At 39.8% G+C, this 25730-nt stretch overlaps 1 protein-coding gene across 4 annotated transcripts in view; it reads left to right on the top strand.

Moving 5' to 3' along the window:
• A2ML1 (alpha-2-macroglobulin like 1) overlaps window positions 1-24906 on the top strand; it is a 79470-nt gene extending 54564 nt beyond the window's left edge. For 2 of the 4 annotated variants that reach the window (XM_046663420.1, XM_046663431.1), the window contains 24 exons: window positions 1542-1602; window positions 1843-1988; window positions 2471-2620; window positions 3049-3243; window positions 4478-4571; window positions 4966-5083; window positions 5580-5808; window positions 6008-6134; window positions 7313-7434; window positions 8020-8071; window positions 8419-8502; window positions 10170-10346; window positions 10508-10589; window positions 10949-11105; window positions 12824-12898; window positions 13078-13240; window positions 14446-14660; window positions 17439-17654; window positions 18295-18422; window positions 18570-18660; window positions 18981-19049; window positions 23034-23136; window positions 23573-23614; window positions 24112-24905. In XM_046663420.1, the coding sequence (XP_046519376.1) occupies window positions 1542-1602; window positions 1843-1988; window positions 2471-2620; window positions 3049-3243; window positions 4478-4571; window positions 4966-5083; window positions 5580-5808; window positions 6008-6134; window positions 7313-7434; window positions 8020-8071; window positions 8419-8502; window positions 10170-10346; window positions 10508-10589; window positions 10949-11105; window positions 12824-12898; window positions 13078-13240; window positions 14446-14660; window positions 17439-17654; window positions 18295-18422; window positions 18570-18660; window positions 18981-19049; window positions 23034-23136; window positions 23573-23614; window positions 24112-24134 (2919 nt within the window). In that variant the 3' untranslated portion in view covers window positions 24135-24905. Of the gene's footprint in view, window positions 1-1541; window positions 1603-1842; window positions 1989-2470; window positions 2621-3048; window positions 3244-4477; window positions 4572-4965; window positions 5084-5579; window positions 5809-6007; window positions 6135-7312; window positions 7435-8019; window positions 8072-8418; window positions 8503-10169; window positions 10347-10507; window positions 10590-10948; window positions 11106-12823; window positions 12899-13077; window positions 13241-14445; window positions 14661-17438; window positions 17655-18294; window positions 18423-18569; window positions 18661-18980; window positions 19050-23033; window positions 23137-23572; window positions 23615-24106 lie in introns of all 4 variants that reach the window. The other 2 variants (XM_046663405.1, XM_046663409.1) reach the window with 2 other exon arrangements.
• The last annotated feature ends 824 nt before the right edge of the window (window positions 24907-25730 follow it).

Here is a 25730-nt window from a genome sequence, read left to right as displayed (position 1 = left end):
ATTAAAAAAAAAAAAAAAAACTTTATAAAAAAAAAATTTTTTTAGAAGCCACATTAAAAAAGTTAAAAGTTGAAACTATTTTTTAAAATTTTTTTATTTAACCTAATATATCGAGCATATGATTATTTTAACGTGAAATCAATATAAAAATTATTAAAATAGATATTTTACATTCTTTGTTTCAGCTAAGTTTCAACTCTTTGAAACTCAAAATATATATTTTATTTTATTTTATTTTTTTGAGGAAGATTAGCCCTGAGCTATCGTCTGTGTGCCTGCCACAGTATGGTTTGACAAGTGGTTCATAGGTCTGTACTGGGGATCCGAACCAGCAAACGCCAGGCTGCCGAAGCAGAACGTGCGAACTTAACCACTGCGCCACTGGGCCGGCCCCTGTATTTTATTTTAAAGCAGTTTGAACTAGCCCATTTCAAGGGCTTGGTAGTCACATGTGGCCAGTGGCTACTGTATTGCACGGCGTAGGTATAAAAGATGGGGACAAATGAAGAATAAAGAGACTGTGAGAAGGAGCCCAGGGAAATTGTGTGAGGAAATAAAACAAAGAATTAACAAAAAACTGTTGCTGGCCAGGGCTGAAAGGGAGCTGGGTGGGTGAGTAGGAGGGAAGGTGAGGAGGGGATAGGAGTCAGAATAAATTTCATTCTGTGTTTCCTTGGTCAATACTTTTAATAGATGATATAGTGTTAAAATTAACATTGATAGCAGCCTTGTTGGAGGAATAAAATCACAATTTGTAGCCTGAAGGAAATATACAAAGATAAGCAGCTTTGCTGGTGGCCTTGGTGATAGTGAAGAATTAGACTCATGTAAACCTGAGGTTTGATGGTCGAGAGTCTCTTTATTCTCGTATCTTCTCAAAGTCTCTGAGACTTTCTCCCCACTGAATCATTCCAGTGTCTACTATCATTCAGTGTCTTCATCAAGCTGAAACAATCATCCTGACACAACAGAATGAGGAGGTGTAGGTGGAAAATAGCAAGTCAGAGTGATAATGCAGGCCCTGTCTTCAGGACAGAAGTGTGGGGAGGCCCAGGAGAAAAGCAGAGTTGGATTGATCCGTGTGGAAGGGCTGAGTGTCAGATGGCTGTCTGAGAAGCCGGCCATGCAGCCCATGACTGGAGTCTGAGATGACAGCTCGCTTAGAAACAATTTCACTGAATTTAGTTTCCAGTGAGAGTGAACAGGAAGGGAGAGTTAGAAAAGGAGATTGTTCCTCCAGAGAGTCAAATGTCAGGAGGACTCAAGACAGTTTAAGGTACACTCACTTTCATTGCATTTTGAATTAAGTGATAATAAAAAAAGGTTGTAAGGGTGGATTTTAGGTGGAGGAAGAGTCATCAGGACTGTTGGCAGCGTCCGACATTTGACAAGCAAAAGATGCTCCATGAAGTATTGATCCAGGCTCTGGAACTGTGAAAGGAATGTCTCGTTATAGAGAGATGCAGGGATGCTCCAGAAGCAGGGTCAAGTCTAAATTCCCATAACTACTGTGCTGTTGATGATTTTTTTCTCTTCTTTAGTTAACAGGGAAAGGAAATTTGGAGATGGAGGGGCAGAAACACTTGAACTCTAAGAAGAAAGGTGAGTGTTCATGCTTCTGTTAGAAGAAAAAAGGATATTTTGAACTTCCAGGAAACAGGTCTTATAAGTAGAAACAATGAGAAGAGAACACTAACAATAACCATAGAAGAATAGGAAAATGAGAAGTAACTTGCACCATGAGGCCTGCATCTGGCCCAGCGAGAAGTGCAAACACATGTTGGATGTCATCGGTAGGTGGGTGTGCACTCTCACCCCTGTATATTCCCTCTTCTCTTGCAGGACTGAAAGGCTCCTTCTCTCTTTCACTGACCTTCAGTTCCAGACTAGCCCCTGATCCTTCCCTGGTGATCTATGCCATTTTTCCCACTGGAGGTGTTATAGCTGACAAAGTTCAGTTCTCAGTAGAGCTATGCTTTGACAATCAGGTAAAACGGCAATTGAGGAGGGTGAAGAAAAGATCTGGGTGTAGCGTGAGATCTTGCATATGCTGGGGTTGGAGATAAGGCAGGGGCAGGGAAATGAGAAGATAATATTGAAGTTGGATGTTGTATTGTGTTTATATCTTTAGTACATTTTGTTGAAATCTATCTCCTCCTTCTTTTTAAAAAGTCATGCTGGGAAAGCACATATATAGCTATTCCAAATATAACTATTCCATATGTTCTCTTTCTTTCTACTTTTTGTGTTTTAAACTTTCTACATCCTTCTACTGTGCTGCTCACTTTTTACAACTCTATCTTAAGACACTGGTTGTAAAGGGCTACACTTTACAAACGAAAATCAGTATGAAAGTGAAGAGTGGGCTGGATACCATAGTTGGGGCCTATCAGCTGATAACCCAAATTACATTTTTTCTCCTCCTCTCCAGGCTGACCTGATCTTCAAGTTATACTTTTCCCTTCCCCAGGTTTCCCTTGGCTTCTCCTCTTCCCAGCAGCTTCCAGGAGCAGATGTGGAACTACAGCTTCAGGCAGCTCCTGGTTCCCTGTGTGCAGTCCGGGCCGTAGATGAGAGTGTCTTACTACTTAGACCAGAGAGAGAGCTGAGCAACAGCTCTGTGAGTAGTCTGCTAATTGGATGGGAAGAAGGAGTTAGCAAAGACAATTGACTGCTTTAGAATAAGAAATGGATTTCAGGGAGTGGGAAAGACAGTCTTAGGGAAATAGTGGACCAGCATAAAGTGGTAGAAAAACTGGTATGGAAATGAAGGTAGAAATGATGGTATGAGAAAGGAATGGTTAATATAGACATGGAGATAAGGAAAGAAGATGAAATAGGAGATAAGAGTGACAGATTATGCAAAAAGGGGAGGTAAAGGTTAAAATTTTAAAAGTAAGGAAGGGGTTATGGTGGAATAGGAAGAATTCTGGACTAATGAAGAGAAATAATGCAGGAGTAGTGAATTGTGGCACCAGAATCTGAAAGAAATTTCTCAACTGATTTCACTGTATTGATGGTTTATTTCCTTATCCTCTCTTATCTCAGGTCTATGGGATATTCCCATTCTGGCATGGTTACTACCCCTATCAGGTGGCTGAACATGATGAATGTCCAGCGTCTGGTCCGTGGGACTTTCCTCAACCCCTCATTAGGCCGATGTCTGTGGGGCGTTGGAGCGAGCATCAGATTATACGGAGGCCTTGGTTCACTGAAGGCACGGACCTTTTTGGGTTTTTCCAGGTAGATGTTCTTACCCATTTTGTTCTTATAGAAACAATGGTGGTGGGAGGGGGGAAAGAAAAGTCCATATCGAAAAGGCAAAGAGACTCATATGGACACAGACAGGGATGAAATCTTAAAAGAAACTCCTGATACGTAAGGTAGTCTCTCTTGGTCTTTATGCTTGAAGAAGTTGCCTAGGTGCATTGGAAGAGAACCACTGTGAGAGGCTGTACACGTAGTCCTCCTCTCTCTGTGGTCCCCAAATATTGATTTCCATGGGATCAGTCAAGAAGGAGAAAGAAAAGGTACACCAGAGGTCTCTTATCATTATTATTAAAAATAATACACCTATTTTATGAGCAAAAATTTGGGACGCTGTGGCCCAAGTCTGACCAGGAGGTCTCTGAGGTCAAGTACCATGTCTTGTTCAGTTTTTTATTCTCATTAATGCCTAATCCATCACAATGCTCAGTGTATTTTTGTTGAATTGACTGAGTTGATATGGTCCCTCTCCTCAGAAATTTCAGTGTCTAAATCAAATAACAAGAACACAGTGACTAATAATTAGAAGAAGCATTGAACAAGTTTAACAATTAAATAAGTGGAATACTATTCAACCATGACAAAGAATGAAATCTTGTCATTTGCGACAATGTGAATGGACCTTGAGGATATTATGCTAAGTGAAATAAGTGAGATGGAGAAAGACAAATGCCATATGATCTCACTTATATGTGGAATCTTAAAAAAAACACAAGCTCATAGATACAGAGAACAGATTGGTGGTTGCCAGAGGTGGGAGGTGGGTCAAATGGGTGACTGTGGTCAACAGGTATAAACTTCCAGTTATAGAATGTCAGTCATGCAGATATAATGTACAGCGCAGTGCCTATAGTTAATAATACTGCATTGCATATTTGAAAGTTGCTAAGAGAATAGATCTTAAAAGTCTTCATCACAAGAAAAAAATTTTTTTTGTAATTATGTATGATGTTGGATGTTAACTAGACTTATTGTAGTGATCACACAATGAAATAAGTTTAATTGAAAGCCCTTCACACTAGCAGGAACAGAAGTGAACCAATCTTGATGCTGCATATTAGGTAATAACCACCAGTCTCCTGTTAACCATAATTAATAGGAAAAGAATGTTTTGGTTCAACCCTTTGAGGGTAGAATTCCTAGGCTGTAGCCCTTGTAGTAAAGGAGGGGACTTAACACTTAATTCTCTGGTCTCTTTGGTGCCTATCAGGATATGGGCCTGAAAATTCTGTCTAATGCCAAAATCAAGAAGCCAGTGGATTGCAGTTACTGGTCTCCAGAATACAGCATGGTAACAGGAGGAGGTAAGCTACCTCTGTGGCTTATGAATTCACTGAGATGTTTAGAATCATGGAAGTCCTAAAGCTCCTTCTTTGCTTCCTGTTCTTGCACTGAGTCTCTAGCCTTAGAATGACAATGGGTTGTGGGTCATAGAGGCAGGCGGTTTCCCCTCTCTCTGGGGGGTGCTTTTGAAGCCTGAAGTCCTTGTCTATTCATTCCCTGGCCAAGCCTCCTTGTCTGTCACTTCCTCCTGATGGCATTATGACTAGTCGGTTCCTCAGTGGTCCTTTTTCCTTGTGTCTGACTGAATGTTCTCTGCTTTCCTCTGAATTTCTTGCTGATAGTCCCTCTGCCTCAATTTATCTCACAACAGAAGTCTTCTGTTTCCCAAAAGTCCCTTATTCTTGGTCTCTTTAGCAAGTGATAAAATTCGTCCAGTGGCTTTTGAGTCATCCTCTTCATCACTTCAGTCAGAGGATTCTCAGGTCCGCCAGTACTTCCCGGAGACTTGGCTCTGGGACCTGTTTCCTATTGGGTAAGTGATGCCTCAAAGGTACAGCAAGATTATACAGTGTGGAGTCAGCAGAGAACTCAAAATCAAATAATTTCTAATGAATCTAATTCTCAAGCCAAGAAAGTTTAGTAGGGGTAAGGAAACCTGTTTCTTTCCCTGAATTCTTAAACAAACATATACAATCACTCAAAACAAATTCACCCATCTTCACATTTACACAGTGCATCACAGATTCAGAGGGCACTGGTCCCTTTTTCAGATATTTTTGCACACAGGTGCCCACCCACACATACTCCACCCCCAGATTCCGTCATCCCCCTTCTCCCATATTTGTACATCCTCATTCACCCAAAGATTCACACTCTGAGATTCACAAGTTCCTCCAGTTCAGTTGCCTCTGCTTTTTCACCCATGCACAACAAAAAAAATTCACTTCTGTAGATGAATTTGTAGCTTAATTCCCAAATGCTCTAGTTCTCCTGCTGTCTGCCTCACCTGGGTTCTTGTGTTCTCACAGTAACTCAGGGAAGGAGGCTGTCCACGTCACAGTTCCTGATACCATCACTGAGTGGAAAGCCATGACTTTTTGCACCTCCCAGTCCAGCGGCTTTGGTCTTTCACCCACTATGGGACTAACTGCTTTCAAGCCATTCTTTGTTGATCTGACTCTCCCCTACTCAGTAGTTCGTGGAGAATCCTTTCGTCTTACTGCCACCATCTTCAATTATCTAAAGAACTGCATCAGGGTAAGAGCTGGGGTTACAAGAAGCAAATGTCAGCCCTGGAACCACAGCCCCTCACCATAATTTTGTCCCTAAACTGGAAGAATACCAGTTTTCCCTGGGAAAGTGATGAGATGTCAGTGTCTCCACCCCCAAATTTTCCTAAGCCTCTATGTGCCATCTCCTTTTCTCATACCCTTTATCTCTTAAATATGCTCTTCAGGTTCAGACTAACCTGGCTAAATCAGATGAGTACCAGGTGGAATCGTGGACAGACTCTCAGGCCTCCAGCTGTCTCTGTGCTGATGAAGCAAAAACCTATCACTGGAATATCACAGCTGTCAAATTAGGTAACAGAAGGAATTGGTAGATGGGCAAGGAAAGCACAGAGCGAAAGCTCAGTGATTGAGAACTCTACCCTTTTCTCTGCTGCATTTGCTTTGTTTCTTCTTTCCTCTTCTTTTTATTTGCCACTGTTTCCCCCCTCCTAAGTTTATGTTATAAATAAATAAAGAAATACTCTTTGATAGATGACCAAAAAATTATCCAGACTGGACTATTTGAGTGTGAAAGGGGGAGCTTTTGATATTTATGCCGGGACAAGGGATATATGGTCATGTTACTAATCCAACGCTTACTGTGGGCCAGGCACTATCTAACTGTTCTATGTATATTAACTCATTTAATCATCACAACAACCCTATCAAATATCATTTGCTCTTGGATTAAATCCTTACAACTCAAAGTATGGTCTTCAGATGTATTAGTTATCGACTGCTGCTTAATAAATTACCCTAAAACTTAGCAGCTTAAAAGAACTAATGTTTATTATCACACAGTTTCTGTGGGTCAGTAATCCAGGTATGGCTTAGCTGAGTGCCTCTGGCTCAGGTCTCTCAAGTTCTAGTCAAGCTTCAGCCAGAGCTGTGTTCTCCTCTGAAGACTTGACTAGGATCCTTTGATCCACTTCCAAGCTCATTCCAAAGCCTCTTTTCGTCACAGGCTGTTATACTGAGGCTGTGGTTCTTGGCCTCAGCTGTTGGCAAGTGGCCTCTCTCCACTGGGCTGCCTCGTGACATGATAGCTGGCTTCCTCCAGAGGAAGGGGTTCAAGAGAAAGAGTGCACCTGAGACAAAGAATGCAGTCTTTTTTATAACTTAATTTCAGAAAAGACATTTCATTACTTCTGCCCTATCCTCTTGCTTAGAAGTGAGTCACTATATCCAGCCCACACTCATTGAGAGGGGATTGCAGAACAGCACATATATCAGGATTCAGAGATCATTGGGAGCCAGTAGAGGCTGCCTACTACACTGGACCAGTGTCATTGACATCACCTGGAAGCTTGTTAAAACTTTAGACTATAGGCCCCACCCCAGGTCTACTGAATCAGAGTTTGTATTGTAACAAGATCTGCAGGTGATTTATATGCCATTAAGTTTAAGAAGCACTGGTCTGGATGGAAAGGGACCTCATTGGTACCTCTGGGAATAGAGCTAATGCGTCCTTTCTTTTTCTTTGTTTTCAGGTCATGTAAACTTTACTATTAGTACTAAGATTCTGGACAGCAATGAACTCTGTGGGGGCCAGAAGGGGTTTGTTCCAGAAAAGGGCCGGAGTGACACACTCATCAAACCAGTTCTGGTCAAGGTGAGTATTCTGTGGGCCTAGCTTCAGAGGCAGAGACAGCAACCAACCCAGGGATGTTCAGTGTGTGTCTAACCATACCAGTGAGTCTCTCACAGCAGTCTTACTCCAACTCCAATCAGGTAGCTCACCTTTCCCATTCCTTGGCCCTTTTCTGCCCTTAACTGTTTGCTTAACCAATACTGATGGTTATGGTTACATGAACGTGCCTAATACGGTGCCTGGTGCTTTGTAGATACTCAATGAATGTTAGTTTCTCTTATTAGAATCCATGATGTCATCATTAGCTGCTTTTTTATCCTATCATGAACCCCATCGTCAATCCTCCCTCTTAGAAGTTTCCTAAACTTGTCCTTGGTTCTAGCTCTTGCCCAGAAAGAATTTTACTGAGAGGCCCCTCCCTTGATTGAAACGGAGTCCTCCTGAGTTTCGAAGAGAAGCTCTGTTCTCTCCAGCTCTGAGAAAATCCTGGGGGCACAGGGAGGGCCTGTTCTCCCCATTTCCTTCCCTCTTCCTGTTTCTTCACTGCCACCTGCCCTGACGTTCATCTTCATTGTTTTCACCCATCCATGCCTCTCTTCACTTCAGCCTGAAGGAGTTCTCGTGGAGAAGACACACAGCTCATTGCTGTGCCCAAAAGGTGGGTGAGCACAGAGAGGGGTTGGTAGTGAGAATTCCCTTAGACAACAGGAGATTTTCTTAGGCAAAAGGAGGGACATACGGGACACGAAGGGATAGGAGAGTCTAGGGGTGCCATCCCAAACAGGGCCAGTTAGTTGGGAGAAAGGATGAAGAAAGAAAATGTAAAACACAATTATGGCTCTCTTTGAAATTTATTTTCACCAACAATCTCTATGAATAGGTTAAAAAAATTTGCCTCCATCCCACAGAAAGCACTGGGTACAGAAAACCCTGGATTATGGAAAGTTTTTCTATGGTTTCATTTTGACAACCTCACTATTTTTGCCTTTTCTCTGGCTCTCGCAGGAAAAGTGGCTTCAGAATCCATCTCCTTGGAGATCCCTGTGGATGTTGTTCCTGATTCAACCAAGGCTTATGTTACTGTTCTGGGTAAGCAGCTAGAAATTCTTGGCTCAAAAAGGAAAAAATGGGGTGGGAGGCTGCCAAGGTGAGGAGTGGGGTTGGGCATGTGGACCTATCTGAGGAAGGTGTGGTAGATTAGAAATGATGAAGGAAAAAGAGCTTATTTTATATAGTGGACAAGTACAGCCTATAGGTAACAGTACAGACAGGATTAGACAGACTATGTTCTGGTTAAAAACAGAAAGGAGTCTGGGCAGAAGGAAGTTAAAGGTCATTGAAGCTTAATAGGTATTTAAATTTAGGTGGTCTATAAATTGGGTGGAGGGGAGACAAAATATTTGCAACAACCATTTAGAAAATGAGGAATTTATCTATTTGAGTATCATTTGGGGAAGATTCAACCTTATTTACGTAGGCAGGACATTTCACTCCTTTGGACAAGGAGGGAACAAATAGAAAAGGGTGAGTTTGAAAAGTATATTAAACTGGGTTAGGATCCCAGTTCTGCCATTTATGAGCCACATGACCTTGAATAAGTTAGTGAACAATTCTGCTCCTTCTTTTCCCTTCTGTAAGACAATGATAATAACCTATCTTAGGACTGGTGTAAAGATTAAATATAATATCAAGTTCTCAGCACTATATCTGGCACATAGTAGGAGCCCTGTAAATGTTAGTTTCTTTCTTTACTCTTAACCCTCTACCAAGATTCCTTCCAGGTTAAAATTTCTCCATTTTGATTGTATTTGATTCATACCTCTGGTATAGCACTCATCTTATTGTATCATAGCATGCTGTCTATGTCTGTCTTCCACACTGCATTGTGAGCTCCCTGAGGACAAGGGCCATGTCCTCTTCATGACTATTCCTAGTACAGTTCCTGCAACATAGTTGACTTTCAGTACATATTTACACATTTGAATTGAACTTGATGACTAAAATCCAGATGTTCATGAGTAACTTATGTCAAGCTTACTGGCTTATGAAGTACATGTAGGGGTCGGTAGATATGACTTGGAAATGAGTATAGGATTGTGTGTGTTTGGGAGAGACTTGGTGATTTGGAGGGTGATGTATTTATATGCAGTGGAGGAACTTAAGAGATTGAGTTTAAGTATCGTGGGTTTTGTTGCATCACTCATCAGCTCCAGTGACTTCCCTTAGTGGCCTATGTACCTCACTGTGTACTCTAGCACCTTGTACATACCTAATATTATGGTACTATTTTATGATTGTTTATAATGAATTTTAATTGTAATGTATTATAATTGTTTTCCTCTCTGACTATGAGCTCTTAGAGGTAGAGATTGTGTTTGACTTATTGTTGTCTCCCAGGCTGGAGAGTAGGTATACACTAAATAATAGCTAATACATGTTTGTTAAATGAATGATAATAATTCTTTTTTTTCTTTAAAGATTTTATTTTTTCCTTTTTCTCCCCAAAGCCTCCCAGTACATAGTTGTATATTCTTGGTTGTGGGTCCTTCTGGTTGTGGCATATGGGACGCTGCCTCAGCGTGGTTTGATGAGCAGTGCCATGTCCGCGCCCAGGATTTGAACCAACGAAACGCTGGGCCACCTGCAGCAGAGCGCGCGAACTTAACCACTCGGCCATGGGGCCAGCCCCAGGATAATAATTCTTAAGGGTTCCTTCTTCTACCATCACCTTTTTTTTCTCTCCTTTTGTATCCTAGGAGACATTATGGGCACAGCCCTGAAGAACCTAGACAATCTGGTGCAGATGCCAAGTGGCTGTGGGGAGCAGAACATGGTCTTGTTTGCTCCCATCATCTATGTCTTGCAGTACCTGCAGAAGTCAGGGTTGCTGACTGAGGAAATCAGGTCTCGGGCAGTGGGTTTCCTGGAGATAGGTGAGTTGGTTCGATCTTTCTTCTTAAACACCTTCTCTAGGGCCTATGATACGTTAATAAGAAATAGAGATGTTTTCCCATGAAGTGTCCTGCATCCTTGAAAGCCATGGGGTGTATTTTGAAGTTGTCACTGTGATCTAAAACTACATCTGGCTTCCCAGGGTACCAGAAGGAGCTAATGTACAAACACAGCAATGGCTCATACAGTGCCTTTGGGGAGCAGGATGGAAATGGAAACACATGGTAATATTGCCCAATTCCCAATGAGTTCTGTACCCCAGAGCATAATTCCTGAACCCTATGGAACTATTCCTCTACCTGTCCCCTTAACCCCATTCCTTCTTGCACTCTATCCTCTACCTCTTTCATACTGTTTATTTCAGCCTCATGTATGGTCAAGCCCCTCATGCTTCTCCCTCACCTCATGCCTCCCCAGTTCTTGTCCCCATTAATGCCTGTTAATGCCTCCCTTCTCCAGGCCTCCTATGGCATTATGTTTCCTCAACTCCCTTTCTGGAACCACATACCAGAGTAAGCTATAGATATTGCACTCTCACCTGGAAATCTTCCTTCATGCCACATTTCCCTCTTTACCCATATAGGCTGACAGCCTTTGTCACCAAATGCTTTGGCCAAGCTCGAGAATTCATCTTCATTGATGACAAGAACATCCAGGATGCTCTGGAGTGGATGGCAGGAAACCAGCTCCCCAGCGGCTGCTATGCCAATGTGGGAAAGCTCCTTCACACAGCGATGAAGGTACGGATCTGCCCGGGGCCTGCAGCCCACCGCCGTGTCTGGGAGGGACTTGTTCCTCTGACTGAGCAGAATCAAAAGAGCCAGGGCCTAGGAGTTGGTATTATTCAGGTCTCAGCTCTGGCTCTGGGTGACCTTGATCAATATACTTAACCAGTCAGAGCCTCAGTTTCCACATCTGTAAAATGAGAATATTTACTAGAACATAGTTCTCAAAGTATGATCCCCAGATCAGCAGAATCACCATCACCTGTAAACTTGTTTGAAATGCGAATTCCAGCCCCCACCCCAGATCTACTCTGAGGTGTGGGCCAGCAATTTGTATGTTAACAAGTCCTGTGGGTGATTCTAATACTTGGTAAAGTTTGAGAACCACTGTACTAGAAGATCTCTGAGCCTTCTCTCTCTCTCTAAATCTGAAGCAGAGCCATTTGCTCTGGTGAGGACTAACAGGCTGCATAGTGTCTTTTGCGAGGGACCTACTCTCTGCCAGGCACTTTGTTTATTTCATATTATTTAATGTTTACAGCAAATCCATGAATGAGGTACTAGTTTACCATTATTAATGCCATTTTACTGATGAAGAAACTAAGGTGCAGAGATTAAGTAAGTTGTCCAAGGTCAGTGCTAATGAGTGGTAGGACTGTGGTTTGAATCGCAGCAGTTGGACTCCAGAGGCACTGGTCTCGCCCGTTCGCTACACGACCTGCATCCCCCACAAACACAGGGTGAGGTGGTGATGCTGCAGGAGAACTTGTTCAATTCAGAATATGCTCAGTGAAAGAAAGATCCATAACAACTTTCCTAGAGAAGTCATTTACATTGCTGCTCCAGCACCTGAATTAAAAATCTGGAACATTGAAGAAACAATCTCTGTAGAAGATTCATTCGTATTCCTTATGCAGAATCTTTTCAGTGCCCCCAAGTCTCTCTCTTCTCTTTTCACTGTGTGAAATACACCTGGGAGTAGTACAAGCCGTGACTTGACTAAAACAAGATCTCAGAGGTTTTTCCTCCTTCCTTTTTACCAGAGCCGGCCGGTCTATTAAGAAACCCCTCACTTATGTGGCCAAGCTTAGTGGTTTCGGCACAGGAGCTCCAGAGTTTAACTCCCCGGGTTTGAATCCCAGGCCTGCCACTTATTAGCCGTGTAATCTTGAACAAGTTATTTAACCTTTTTAAGTGTTTGTTTCCTATATAGAGAGTGAGGATAATAATTTAGATATTTTTTAAAACTTGTGAATATCTCTCTGTGAAATGCATTAAACAGGGAAGGTGTCACCTAATCTCCTCTGGAGAAGAGGCTGGGCTTTGTGCTGCCTGACTGGACATCCTTTTAAGGAAGCTCAGATTTAGTAAGAATATGAGAAGACAGGATTCTCTCCTTGTTCCCCCCGTCTTTTTTTTCTTTTCTTTTTTTTTTTTACCTCTCATTCTTCCTAACCCCTTTAGTTTGGGTTTCCTAAATGCCCACTCAGAGCTGAAGACCTCTTGTTACCTCTTGCAGGCCACTGTTTAAGGCTGTGCAGTTATTGAAGTCCAGCCAGTTCTCCCTTCATTGTGTATCCTAGAAGCTTGGGGCTGCAGTCAGCCTGTGGAAAGGAGCACTTTTTTTTTTGAATAATTCATCCGTTCAGAGGGGACAGCTTTTTGCAATTTGCACACAATCCTTGCGTGTGCTGGCTGCTGCCTTGACTTGCTGTCTCCCTGTTTCCCTCTAGGGTGGTGTTGATGATGAGACCTCCTTGGCTGCATACATCACAGCTGCATTGCTGGAGATGGGCCAGACCCCAGATGTGAGTTTCTCTATCTCTTCCTCTTCATGCTCTTCTTATCATGCCTATTTCTAGAAAAATTCACCGAATTTTGTCTTTATTCAGCCTTTTAAACTCAAGGAGGGTATAGATGATTTTCTTATTACTTGCTATTTTATAAGAAATACCTTATAAATTCCATCTTCACCTTCACTTTTTAGGACCCAATGGTGAGTCGGGGTCTGCAGTGTCTCAAGAATTCTGTTTCCTCCACCACCAGTCTCTACACACAGGCCCTACTAGCGTACACTTTTTCTCTGGCTGGGGAAATGGACATCAGAAACATTCTTCTTGAAAAGTTAGACCAACAGGCTATCATCTCAGGTATGTTGGCCACGTTAGGAGTTTTTTGAAGTTGCAAAAATATACTGTGAGCTGTCTATAATTTCCCCTACTCTCCATAGTCCTACATATATTAATTTCTAGGATTCATTTTAGCAAAAGTTGTAAAGTCATAAAATCATTGTTGAGAGTTTTGTGGGAAAGCCCATGTAGGTCCTCAAAGGCATTGTTATACTTTTAACACAAAGAGAAAATAGACAGTAGAAGCTAGTCAGAAACCTTACTGGTGTTGTAGAAGCACCCATTTGCAGACATGGAACAATTCTTTGGTGTGAGATTACTGAGGTTGATGGTAAGACTTAAACTTAGAGATTTCTCAAGGTCTTTTTAAAACTTTGAATTTATTTAGAATAATATTTGACATTCTAACAGATCTTGTAAATAAAATATTAATGCATTTTATTTATCTAGCTGTGTTTTTAAAATTATAATTTCAGACAGAAATTTAATCTCAGCTTTCATTTATACAAATGTCATTGTGGAGTTGTCCTTTCATATGGGCTCTGGGTAGTTTTCGGCCTGTGTATAGGCAACTCTAGTCATGGAACTGGTTATTTATTCGTTATCTCTAAACATATATTTAATTAATCTTCTAGCTTCCACTCTTCTTATTTCCCTTTTTTCTTCTTGTCTTCAAGTTATCTGTCATCTTGGCTGTCTTAGAGTTTTGATTTAGTCTCATGTTCTATTGGCTTACCCTCACTAGCATTTCCTCTATGGCTTCTTAGACTTCTTGTGTGTGTTCTGACATCTTATTATTCTTAAAATGTTAAACCTTTGATTAAATAAATAAAAGCTGAAAATTAATAAAAATTCTGTAAGCCCAAAAAATGCCCCCAAATACATAAGATTCTTCTAAGACGTTTTTACTTACCTATCTCCATTAGCGTTAGAATTTATAAATTAACAAGAGTGGTTTTCATATAATTATTGGAGGCATTTATTGGTGCTCCCAGCTTTACCTTGGGTAATTAGGTGTGGATACACACACACACACACACACACACACATATCCATGCGTATACATTATGGCGAATAAATCAGAAGATTCTGAGAAATATTTTTTCTTAACACATGATTAATTTTTGGTTGGTACTTTCTCTTCTTTAAGGTGTAGCATTTACAAGGTGAATATGGGAAAGTCATTTCCTTCCAAGACCTTCCTAATTATGCTTCTTTCTTCATAGGAGAGTCCATTCACTGGAGCCAGAAACCTACTCCATCATCAAATGCCAGCCCTTGGTCTCAGCCTCAGGCCGTAGATGTGGAACTTACAGCATATATATTGTTGGCCTGGCTTAGCAAATCCAGCCTAACTCAAAAGGAGATAGCCAAGGCCACTGGCATAGTGGCTTGGTTGGCCAAGCAACGCAATGCCTATGGGGGCTTCTCTTCCACTCAGGTAAATAGCCTGCTCTCCTACTGCCACTTACCAGGTAGGATTAGATCCTGTGTAGAGATAGAGGGAAAACTATTGCCCTTGCCCTCTAGGGCAAGGGACTTATAATTCTATCTATATATATAGAAAAATCATTTGAAAAATGTATAGAAGGATTCATAAAATTGGATTATATGAGCACATAAATAGTACTATATGCATTTAATGTTCTTTCTTTATAGAGTGTGAAACATCGTGAGATCCGTGTTTCATATGTAAAGAGAATATACATAATTATGGCTAAATTTATACAGTAACAAATTAGAAAGCCAATTATTGGGTCTGTAAGCATAAAAGCAAGATTTTATGGCATACCTTCTACTATTGCAGATATTGGAAAGGTAATAAGATATAGCCTCTACTCTAAAAAAGTTTACAATCTAGAAGGAAAGCTGGGAAAAGTACTATATATTACAAAGCAGGATCTGCTTATATAACATAAGAAAGCTGCAAATGATTGAATTTCAAAAGGGAGAGAGAGCTCACCATCAGCTTGAGGGATAAGAAAAGTCTTCACAGGGGAATGGCATTTGAGGTAGATGTAAAAGGATATGTAAAATTTCTGTAGGCAGCTATTAAGAGGAAGAGGGAATGGTGTGACTAGAGATACTCATTTGCAAAAGTATAGCATGGGTTTTGGGAAAGTTGGTATAGCTGAAGCATACTGAGACATGAGTTGGAAAGGTAAGGTAGGTTCATATTATGAAGGGCCTTACATATCAGGCTCAAGTCTGTTCCCAATTCTGAGGAGCTATTAATTTTTTTAACTTTGTTTCAGAAAGATTAATATGTCACTTGGTATATGGGGTGATTTAGAGGAGGGAGACACTGGATTTGAAGAGATCATGAGACTGTTTCATTTGTCTAGGTTAGGAGTAACAAGAAATTGAATTAGTGGGGGAAAAGAGGGAAAAAGGGGGGGTAGAACTGTATGATAAATTCAAATAATGTCATAAAAATTATCTTAGATCATCACAGAATAGTCATTAATTAATTTGTTCTACAGATACTATTAAATACCTACCATGTCCAAGTCATTGAGGATACAGAAGTAAACAAGAAAATATATTTCTTGTCCTCAAAGTGATTATATTCTGACTCATTGAAATGAGTGTCAGTTTCACTGAGGATGTAACATGTAAATTAGACCTGGAAGAATGAACAGATTTTTTGTTGTCGTTGTTATATATTTCAATTGACTGGTCAATTCAAAACAGTTAATTGAATCCAACCTGAGCTTTTCAATAGGTGATCAAAGTAAATAATCAATGTCATCTATCTAATGATCCTTCCATGAAAATTAGTTGTGATCTTAGAAGTGATAATATGGTGAAATGACCTTATGGTCATATACCTTTATGTGAAAGTGAAGTAGACAACAATAATTTTTAAAAAGTGGTAGCTCCCAATGCCAAGAGAGCCAAAACCCTGGTGCTGTTGATCGCTGGCTTCAAAATCCTCCAGTACAGGTGTGCGTCAATCATAGATGAACAGGTTCTAATAGATGGAGTGTCTGGTAAAGATGTTAAGAGCCCCGAGCTTAAATATGGTAATGGCTTAATAGGAATTTTTAAAAATTATATGGTACTATGCTTTCTTATTTCAGGGAAATTCTTTGCCAATCAGTAAAGACTTCCTTCTACTTGCTGAGCCCTAAGTAATTACAACATACAATTTTAGAAAGCAGTGGATGAAATGTTTATAACTCTCAGTGACAGATATATGTCAGAATTGTTTTTCAATAAAATCCTGGCTATTACAAGAAGTCACATATCACTCACATTGGTTTTTCAGCTGATGTTGAAGTCTCATTCCTTGAATTGTTTTTACATGTCCAAGCAATAAGACCTCCTTGGCTCCAGGTCACAGAGGGTAGACACACAGTTGTTTGTAGATGGTTGAGTTGCACAGGTATAACTTGTTCACAGCTTCCCCAGGGTGAGTTACCTGTCTTCCTGTTTTTATATGACAGTGTGATGTCTAAATACATCTGTTCTTTTTCATATGGGATAGGAAGAAGTGGAGTTCCTTTATTCTGTAGTAGATATTTCACAAAGTTTTGAGCATGTAGAAATTCTCATAACGCAGTGTGAGATATGACAATTTGGTTGAACACTTCATTCTTTTTTTCTTTCTCCTAGTTGTAATTTATATAAATCATGTTTTCAGAGTGGAATGGTTTAAACTACATGACGCCATGCCCTCTTAGTGACAGTTTATCTGTCTTATTCCCAAATGAAGAAAAGATTGTTACATGGCTAAGAAGCCTTGGCCTGCAAGGAAGGATTTTCCAAGGATCCACTATTACGCTCTCTAACTATGCCATGGAAGATTATTACACAGTTAAATAAATTTGAAGAACATGCAATTTCTAGGGCTATCAAGTTACTGCTGTTTCTTCCCCAAATAAGGAAAATGCAAAATAGATACTGAACAATTATCCACTTGCTTCTAACAACAGCCTCTTCTGAAGCAACGTTTGGTTGCTGAAGATGGATATATGAGATTAGCCTAGTGACCTGTGGATTTTTGATAGTAACTTGATGGTGATTTTCTATACACGCAAGATATTGTGATTTCTATGTCAGCTTCCCCAGCATTGGTGAATGTGGTTCTTAGATACTTAGAAGAGGTATCATCCAAGCTAGCAAACAGCAGCGAGATGTGTAGGTTATAGGGTTGTTTGAGGTTAATTCCAATGGCTCATAAAATGGTAAGCATATGCTTGATTGTTTTCCTCAGGATACTGTAGTTGCTCTCCAAGCTCTTGCCAAATATGCCAGTACTGCCTATAAGCCATCGGAGGAAGTCAGCCTGGCTGTAAAATCCACTGAGAATTTCCAGCGTACTTTCAACGTTCGTGCTGCAAACCGGCTAGTATTTCAGCAGGAAACTCTGCCTAATGTCCCTGGAGTGTACACATTGGAGGCCTCAGGCCAGGGGTGTATCTATGTGCAGGTAAGCAGAGAGCCATTAGAACAAGTGTGCATCGGGAAGGAGAGTCTGAGAGCATCTTTGCCTTTGGTAGAACCTTCTCTCTGTTATCTTGTTTGTAAGGAAAGAGTTTGAACTGTACAATTGTTACTGGCTACAAACATAGGTTCTTTACCTGCCACAGAAGAGGGGCCAAGAAAAACCTGGAATACCAGGCTTATGGCAAGGAAAAAGTTTTTATTTCTGGTGACATAGCTGGGAGACGAAAGTGAGCCCTCAAATTTGTCTCATCTCCCCGAAAGATGGGAGGCGAGGGGTTTTAAAGTTTGCAAGGAATGTGTCTGCTTGTTGGGAGGGGGAAGCCTGTGGCCCTGCTGGTCGGAGCTTTCCCACCAGCCTGGGTTAGAATTTATGAGGCTGCTTATAGATATGAGGAGGAGGGGATAACGGAATCCACAGGTGGCTGTCCTTTGTTGTCTGCCTCTGTGGGGCATGGTGGATTCTGATGCTAGAAAGGCAGGGAGTAAGCAGGGAAAGGGGTTGAGTGCTTTGATTTTAACCCTATCTATGCTGGGTTTAATATAGGGGAACTGATATCAGGGCCAGCATCACAATCTTTAAAGTTCTTCCCACTCTGATTTGGTTATCTATTTCCTCCTACTAGACGGTGCTGAGATACAATATTCTCCCTCCTAAAAATGTGGAGACCTTTGATCTTAGTGTGGAAATGGGCAAAGCTAAGTGTGAGCTATCTACTTCACCTCGATCATTGACTCTCACTGTTCACACAAGGTGAGGAAAGCTGAGGTGGTGGTGGGGGCACCTGCATCATAAAAGCTGAGTTGAGGGGTGTGTGTGTGTGTGTGTGTGTTTGGCATGCAGAATGTGCTGAGAGGGAAAGTAATGGGCTCACACTGATCTCCTTCTTTTTGCCCTCAGTTATGTGGGGAGTCGCAGCTCTTCCAATATGGCCATTGTGGAAGTGAAGATGCTTTCTGGGTTCAGTCCCATGGACGGCACCAATCAGTTAGTAAGTAGCTTCTATTTTTCATCATTTAACCAGCTCCAAGGGGACCTAACATTATCATTAAAAGGCTGATGAAATGATCATCATGGTGTGTGTGTGTATCTATATATATATATATGCATGCAACTCATGGTTGTATTATCTAAATGCACAAAGGTGCATCAGATATATGAAATGGAACCTGTAATAGTCTCGGTCCCTTTTTCTTACCTTTTCCGCAGTATATAGTGTTTCCTTGATCATGACAGAGCTTTGGAAGATTACCCTAGGGGATAGGGAAGGCTCTGGCTCTCAGTCTCCTTTTTTTCCCCTTTCTTATTCAGCTTCTCCAGCAACCACTGGTGAAGAAGGTTGAATCTGGAACTGACACACTTAACATTTACTTGGAAGAGGTAGGTATTCAGGAACTGAACCAAGGAGCCTGATGGTAATGTATCTTCGTGACTTCCCTTCTAATCTATATGTACTAGTGTCACAAATACAGGGATGAGGGACCTGAGAGAATGAGTCCACAAGCACATGATGAATTCTACCTCCATGCTGGTATAGCATAAAATACCCTCATGCACCTCCAGGGCAGCACTGTCTAACAGATACAAAATGTGAGCCATCTATGTCATTTAAAACTTTTTAGCAGCCACATTTTGAAAAGTAAAGAGAAACAGATAAAATTAATTGTAATAATATATTTTATTGAAACTTATGTCTCCAAAATATTTTCATTTCACCATATAATTAATATACAAAAATGTTAATGAGATATCTACATTCATTTTCTTTCTTACTACATCTTTGAAATACATCTTTGATGTATTTATTTTATGCTTATGGCACATCTCAATTCTGACTGGGCACATTGAAGTGGTCAGTGGCCACCTGCAATATGACTGCTCTAGAGTATAACATAGTGGTTAATAGCAGGGGCTTTGAAGCCAACTGTCTGGTCTAAAATCCTCGTTCTATCATTGGTTGCATAACTTTGGGCAAGTTGTTGAATGTCTGTTTCCTCAGCTGTAAAGTGAGGGTGGGAGTGGTGAAAATAGTTATCTATCTCATAGAGCTATTGAAAGAATTAAACGACTCAAGATGTGAAAATATTTAGAACTCTGCCTGGTGTAGAGTAAGCCCTCCATAAACATTAGCTATTGATATTATTTTAATTTAATGTTAATATTAATTATACTTATTTTGTGTAACCTTTCATTTCAACAAAACAAGAAATTCTCAAGTACTAGTCATGTTCTACAAATTGTTACAATACCTATTTCATCATATTCTATTCAACACAAGGAACAAAGGTAACCTTATTGTGTAACTGACAGACAAGTGTATCCCAAATTAAAATTTACTGTTGTTAGTAATATCCATTTGCAGCCCTCTGCCCCCAAACCAGCTCATTCCTCTAATTGCGGTTTTCTTTTTCCCAGGCAGCCAGGGGTTTGTTATTTTGAGTGAGCCCTGTATAGTTTCTTTTGAGACAACTCTGGTTGAGCTGTCAGGAACAACCCTAAAATCATGATGTAGTTGTTTAAAATCTTTGCAAAGTTTATGATGTTTTCATATACACCTCGTTTGAGTCTCACCCAGCAGCCCTCCTTATATATCATGAGACTGAGGCCTGAAGGAATAGAGTAAGAATGGCTTGTCTAAGTCAATGTTTGTCAGTGGCCAAGGTGGAGTAGAACCTGGGAATTTCAATTTCCACAATACCATTCCTGAGACTGTAATGACCTGCTCATCAGTGTACCCAGCCAAATTTGTCAGTCAGCTGCTAATCTGAGATATCAAGTCTAATGGTCTAAAGGCCACTGTTTGTAATTATATCTATGATTATTTCCCCTTTCTGTGTATCTTCTCCCCTTTTCTCCTGATCAGTTTCACCAGAGAAAAATCTTATTCACATTTAATAAGAATAGCTTTTGGTTTTATTCATCTTCTCTGTTGTTTTTTGTTATTTGTTTGGTTGAATTTGTGCACTATTTCATTAATTTCTTCCTTGTCTTTATTATTTCTTTTCTTCTTTATTTTGGATGGGAGGAAAGGGGAAAGATATTTTTTGTTACTCTTTTTCTAACTTCTTAAGTTGAATCTAAATTTTGTTGTTTTTAGTCTTTCTTATTTTCTAATGAATTTAAACTATGAGTTTTCGTCTGAGTACATTCTATCTCTGTCCCACAATTTTTGACAAGAATTTTTTTCATTACTATTTAGTTCCATACCTTCATGATGTGGGAAATGCATGGGATTTTGAAAGCCATGTTTTTCTTATTAATTTTTAATTTTATTGCATTGTAGTCTTCATGATAGTGATCCTCTGGAACATATTCAAGTTTCTTTTATGACCTAATTCACGGTGTTTTTTGGGAAATGTTCAGTGTGCACTCCAAAAGAATGTCTATTTCCTTTCTCAGGTATAAATTTGATCTAGATCTGAAAGTCCAAGATCATTATTTCTATTGTTCATGTCTTTGATATCTCTGCTTATTTTTCTGCTTGATCTAACAGTTTCTGAAAAGGGTGGGTTAAAATTTCTAATTACAATTGTTAATTTATCAATCTTTCTATGCAATTCTATTAGTTTCTTTTTCTTTTTTTTTTAAAGATTGGCACCTGAGCTAACATCTGTTGCCAGTCTTTTTTTTTCCCCTTCTTCTTCTTCTGCCCAAAGCCCCCCAGTACATAGTTGTATGTTCTGGTTGTGAGTGCCTCTGGTTCTGCTATGTGGTATGCCACCTCAGCATGATTTGACAATCAGTGCCTTGTTCGTGCCCAGGATCCGAACCAGCAAAACCCTTGGCCGCCAAAATGGAGTGCACCAACTTAAGCACTAGGCCACGGGGCCAGATCCAGTTGTTTCTTGATATATTTTGCAACTACATAATTAGTTGTGTGTATTTTTATGAACTTATATTCTTATTCAATTTCCCTTTTATTAGTATATACTGTCCTTTTTTTACCCTTATTATATACATGTGTGTATATCTTTGTCTTGGATTCCATTTGGTCAGCTATTAAGACCAATCCCAGCCTTCTTTTGGCTTATGTTAGTTATTTACTTGAAATATTTATGGTAAATAAATGATGGACAAGAACAGTGGTCCTAAAAATTTTTAGTTTCAGGACCCCTTTATATTCTTAAATTACTGAGGACCTCAAATTGCTTATGGTGATGTAGGTTATATCTATTGATGTTAATCACATTAGAAACTAAAACTGAGAAAATCTTAAAATATTTATTAATTTATTTAAAATAACAATAATAAGCTTACTACGTTTTTATTTAAATAACTCTTTTATGAAAAATAACTGTATTTTCCAAAATTAAAAAATTGAGAATAGCAGATTGTTTTATACTTTTTGCTTTAATATCTGGCTTAAGTAAAGACAGTAAAATTCTCTTGTCTGTTTCTGCATTTGATCTGTTGCAATACTACACGTCACGTAGCCCCTCTGCACTTATAAGAGAATGAGAATGAAAAAAGCAAATAATGTCTTAGTATTATTCCAAAAATAATTCTGATTTTACAGACCCCCAGATATACTCTTGGGGATCCCTGAGAGTTCCTGGACCACACTTTGAGAAGCATTGTACCAAAAGAATCTTGGAAATCTCTTCCTCTTAGGCGTTTATAACTCCATATCTAAATTTATAACTTGAAACTTGTTTTCTTGTTATATTAATTTATACAATTGTCTTAAATTCTCCATTTGTTTACTTATTCAACAAATATTTCTTGAGCAACCAGTATATGCCAGACACTCTTCTAAGTGATGGAGATGCAGCAATGAAAACAATAGACATGATCCCTATCCTTAGAGTTGATATTCTATGGGAGAGAAACGATATTTGCAAGTTTTAAAAAATTACATATATGTTTGTACACACACACATGCTCAGTAGTGATTTCAGTAGTAATAAATGCTATTCAGGATAAGGGAATAAAGAGTGATGGTAGGGGTAGCCCAGGATGTGACTATTTTAAAATAAGCTGGTCAGGAAAGGCCTCTCCAAGAGATGTAATCTGATCAGAGACATGAATGAAGAGAGAAAACCAATAGGGAGCATGAAGCTGTTGGAGTAAAATGGAAGTCTCTTTGGCCACTTCAATTAATTTAGTGGAGGAGCAATGGGTTAGTGTAGACCAAGAATGGAGGGAACAATTTTACAGAAGGACCAGGAAGCTGTAAGATCCTAAGAAGAAAGAGCCAGAAAGTCAGCAGGAGGCAATATCTTTAAGACTGGCATAGGTCAGAAGAGACAGGTAGAAGAGTTTCAGAAAATCTGTGTGAAGACAAGAGTCTTTTGACCTCCATATTACATAGAGTGTTATTTTCACTTTAGTTGTATTGTGATATTTTGTCTGTCTTCCCCACAGCTCAGTAAAAAGACTCAGAGCTATACATTCACCATCAGCCAAAGTGTGTTGGTCACTAACTTGAAACCAGCAACCGTCAAGGTCTATGACTACTACCTACCAGGTGAGGGCTGAGATTTACCTGCATCTCCCAACACATTTCTGCCTCATTCTTCATGATCTCTCTCTTAATTTTACAAATACTCCTTCTCAAGCCAAATAGCACATAATTATATAATATAATCTCCTAAAACATTTCAATTCAATTATATGCCATTTTAAAAAGTCTTCTGTACTAGAGAGGTTTTGTACGATATGATCCGTAGACCAAAAGAACAATATGGACCATTGTTCTCTAAGGGCTAACCATTCTCAAGATTTCTGCTATGATTAATAATTTACCAAGAGCATGCAAATATTAGTGATTGGAGCCTTCCTATAATTCTGAATATGCTCGTGGTCTGCAGGGATCCTCTGAAAAGCAGTAGCTTTTAGGAAAGATTTTCTCTCCGAATGTATGAGGCCCACGATGCAATAATATATGCCATTTCACTTCACAGATGAACAGGCAACAATTCAGTATTCTGATCCTTGTGAACAAGGTAAGCCCAGAGGGGAGAAGCGTGGGCATTTGGGGTAGGGTGGTCTTATTCAAAAGTAAAGGGACCCTCTTCTGAATTACTGTTATTGTCTTTTGGAAGCTCATTTTTCATAGAAAGCAGGCTTTCCTTTTTTGACCTAAACTCTTGAAGAAAGAATAACAATTTCTGTTGTTCACATCAGAAAAAGCTAGTAGTGGCATTTGTATGAAGAGTTTTCTGTGATTTTTAAAAACAATATTTCCTATCAGATTGAAAATTGATGAACTTTTCCTAATTATTTTTACATTGTACATCTTTGTTACATAAAAATACTAAGACAGATTACCTGATTCTTCTCCCCTGAGATAACACTATTAATAACCTCATCATGCATTTGTGAGATTTTTTTTCTTAATAAAGATGTCAACTCTCATGGGAAAAAGCTCTCCTATAGCTGCGAAAACCTGAATACATGATGTTTTCTTCCATTTTTGTTTTTGTTTTTTTCCCCAGGATAGAAGTTGGAAAGAAACTGAATTAATCCTCTGTGACATTACTGGACAGCATTCTTCAGCCTCTTAAAGCAGAGCTCATTCAGTTAAATAATTTGATTTCTCTGATTGACTAGAAAGTAGATAAAGATGAACATGCCGGAACCTCAGCTACTTTCTACCACTTTTTAGACGCATTGGTGCCAGAATAAAGGGTTGGGGGAGATGGGATAGGGATAAAAACAAAGGGGGAACTACATAGCAAAGATCATTGCAGGAGGAGATGAGGTTTAGCCTTCTCTTTAACCATTTAGAGGACTCTCCAGAGAGGAGATGGTAGTAGAGGGTGATCCAAGGAAGATGAGAATGTCCTCCTGGAGATTAACTTACGGGAAAATGTAATTTAGGGCTTTTGGAATAGACTGAAAAAATAAATTTCCTTTTTTTGGAAAAAATCCATGTACTAGGCTCTGTGCATATTTTTGTGGATATCAAAGGTTCTGTTTAAGGATAATAATCTTCCTTTGACAAAAACTTACAATTTGACTTCTTCCTTAAACCTTTTGACCCAGACTTCTCAAAGAATCATGTCGAAATTCAGGGAGGGATCAGAGAAGAGAATCATAATTAACTGGCCGGTGTTCCGCCAGCCCATCACTGCAGGGCAAACAGTGATTGATAACAAGAAAAGTGGGCGGCCAGGATTCCCTCTCTGTCTCTGCTGTTCTCCTGCATGATCAGTCCCAGCCTTTCCCACACAGATACCTATCATTGTGTAAGCTCTTCCTTGGAGCGATATTTTTGTTGCGGAAACAGAGGTTTGGAGGCAAAGGGATGGGGGAAAAGATGAGTGATATTTAAGAGAGAAGATTGTCTAGGTAATTACACTCTAGGAAATTACACCCTAGGTACTCTTTTACCCTAAATGTCCACACTCTGATCTCACTCCTCTAGATCATAAACTCTGATAGAAAGAGTCAGGGAAAAGTAAGTCCTTGACTAGAGAGAGTTGAGAGATTCGAGAGAGAGATTTCCCTAAGCGCAGGGCCACACTTGCATAAACGATTTGTCCCCTGTCTGCACCACCCTAGACTCTGCCCTGGTCCTCCTAGGAGGTCCCAAAGTGAGAGAGGCTGGGGAACATAGCCAGAGGAGGTCATCCCCAAGCCTCCCTTATACTTTGGTGTCGAGAAGAGAACGGTGAGCACTCTATAGAAAAGAGGGCAGTCGTGAAAGCTCCTCCTCTCACTGAAAGCCCCACCCCTACAGTTTGGGTCTGCAGCTCCTACTATAACTTTCCATTTTTTTGCAATGGAGGGAAGTAGTAATCCTCAAGACTGAAGTTCTATCTGGGCAGGATACAATTTAAATGTTTACAGAAACTCTTTATTCTTTTATCTTTGGGGTTTCAGAGAGGAGAAAAAGAATATTCTTATGACTTAAATGATCAACTATACTGTATAGAAGGCTATTTACCAGAAGATGTACATTGTTCAACTTACTGAAATGTAAACATTTGTGCATATTTGAGAAGCAAGGTGATTGTAAAGAGTAAAGTCATATTGTATTATAGTACTTACAACAAATACTCAATACATATATTTATTGTATGCCAGACACTTTACAGACCTGGGAATGCAAAGATA

This window comes from Equus quagga, chromosome 1 (genome assembly GCF_021613505.1).
Source record: "Equus quagga isolate Etosha38 chromosome 1, UCLA_HA_Equagga_1.0, whole genome shotgun sequence".
Classification (NCBI taxonomy): Eukaryota; Metazoa; Chordata; class Mammalia; order Perissodactyla; family Equidae; genus Equus; species Equus quagga.
This window is presented reverse-complemented; position numbering and strand designations above follow the sequence as displayed.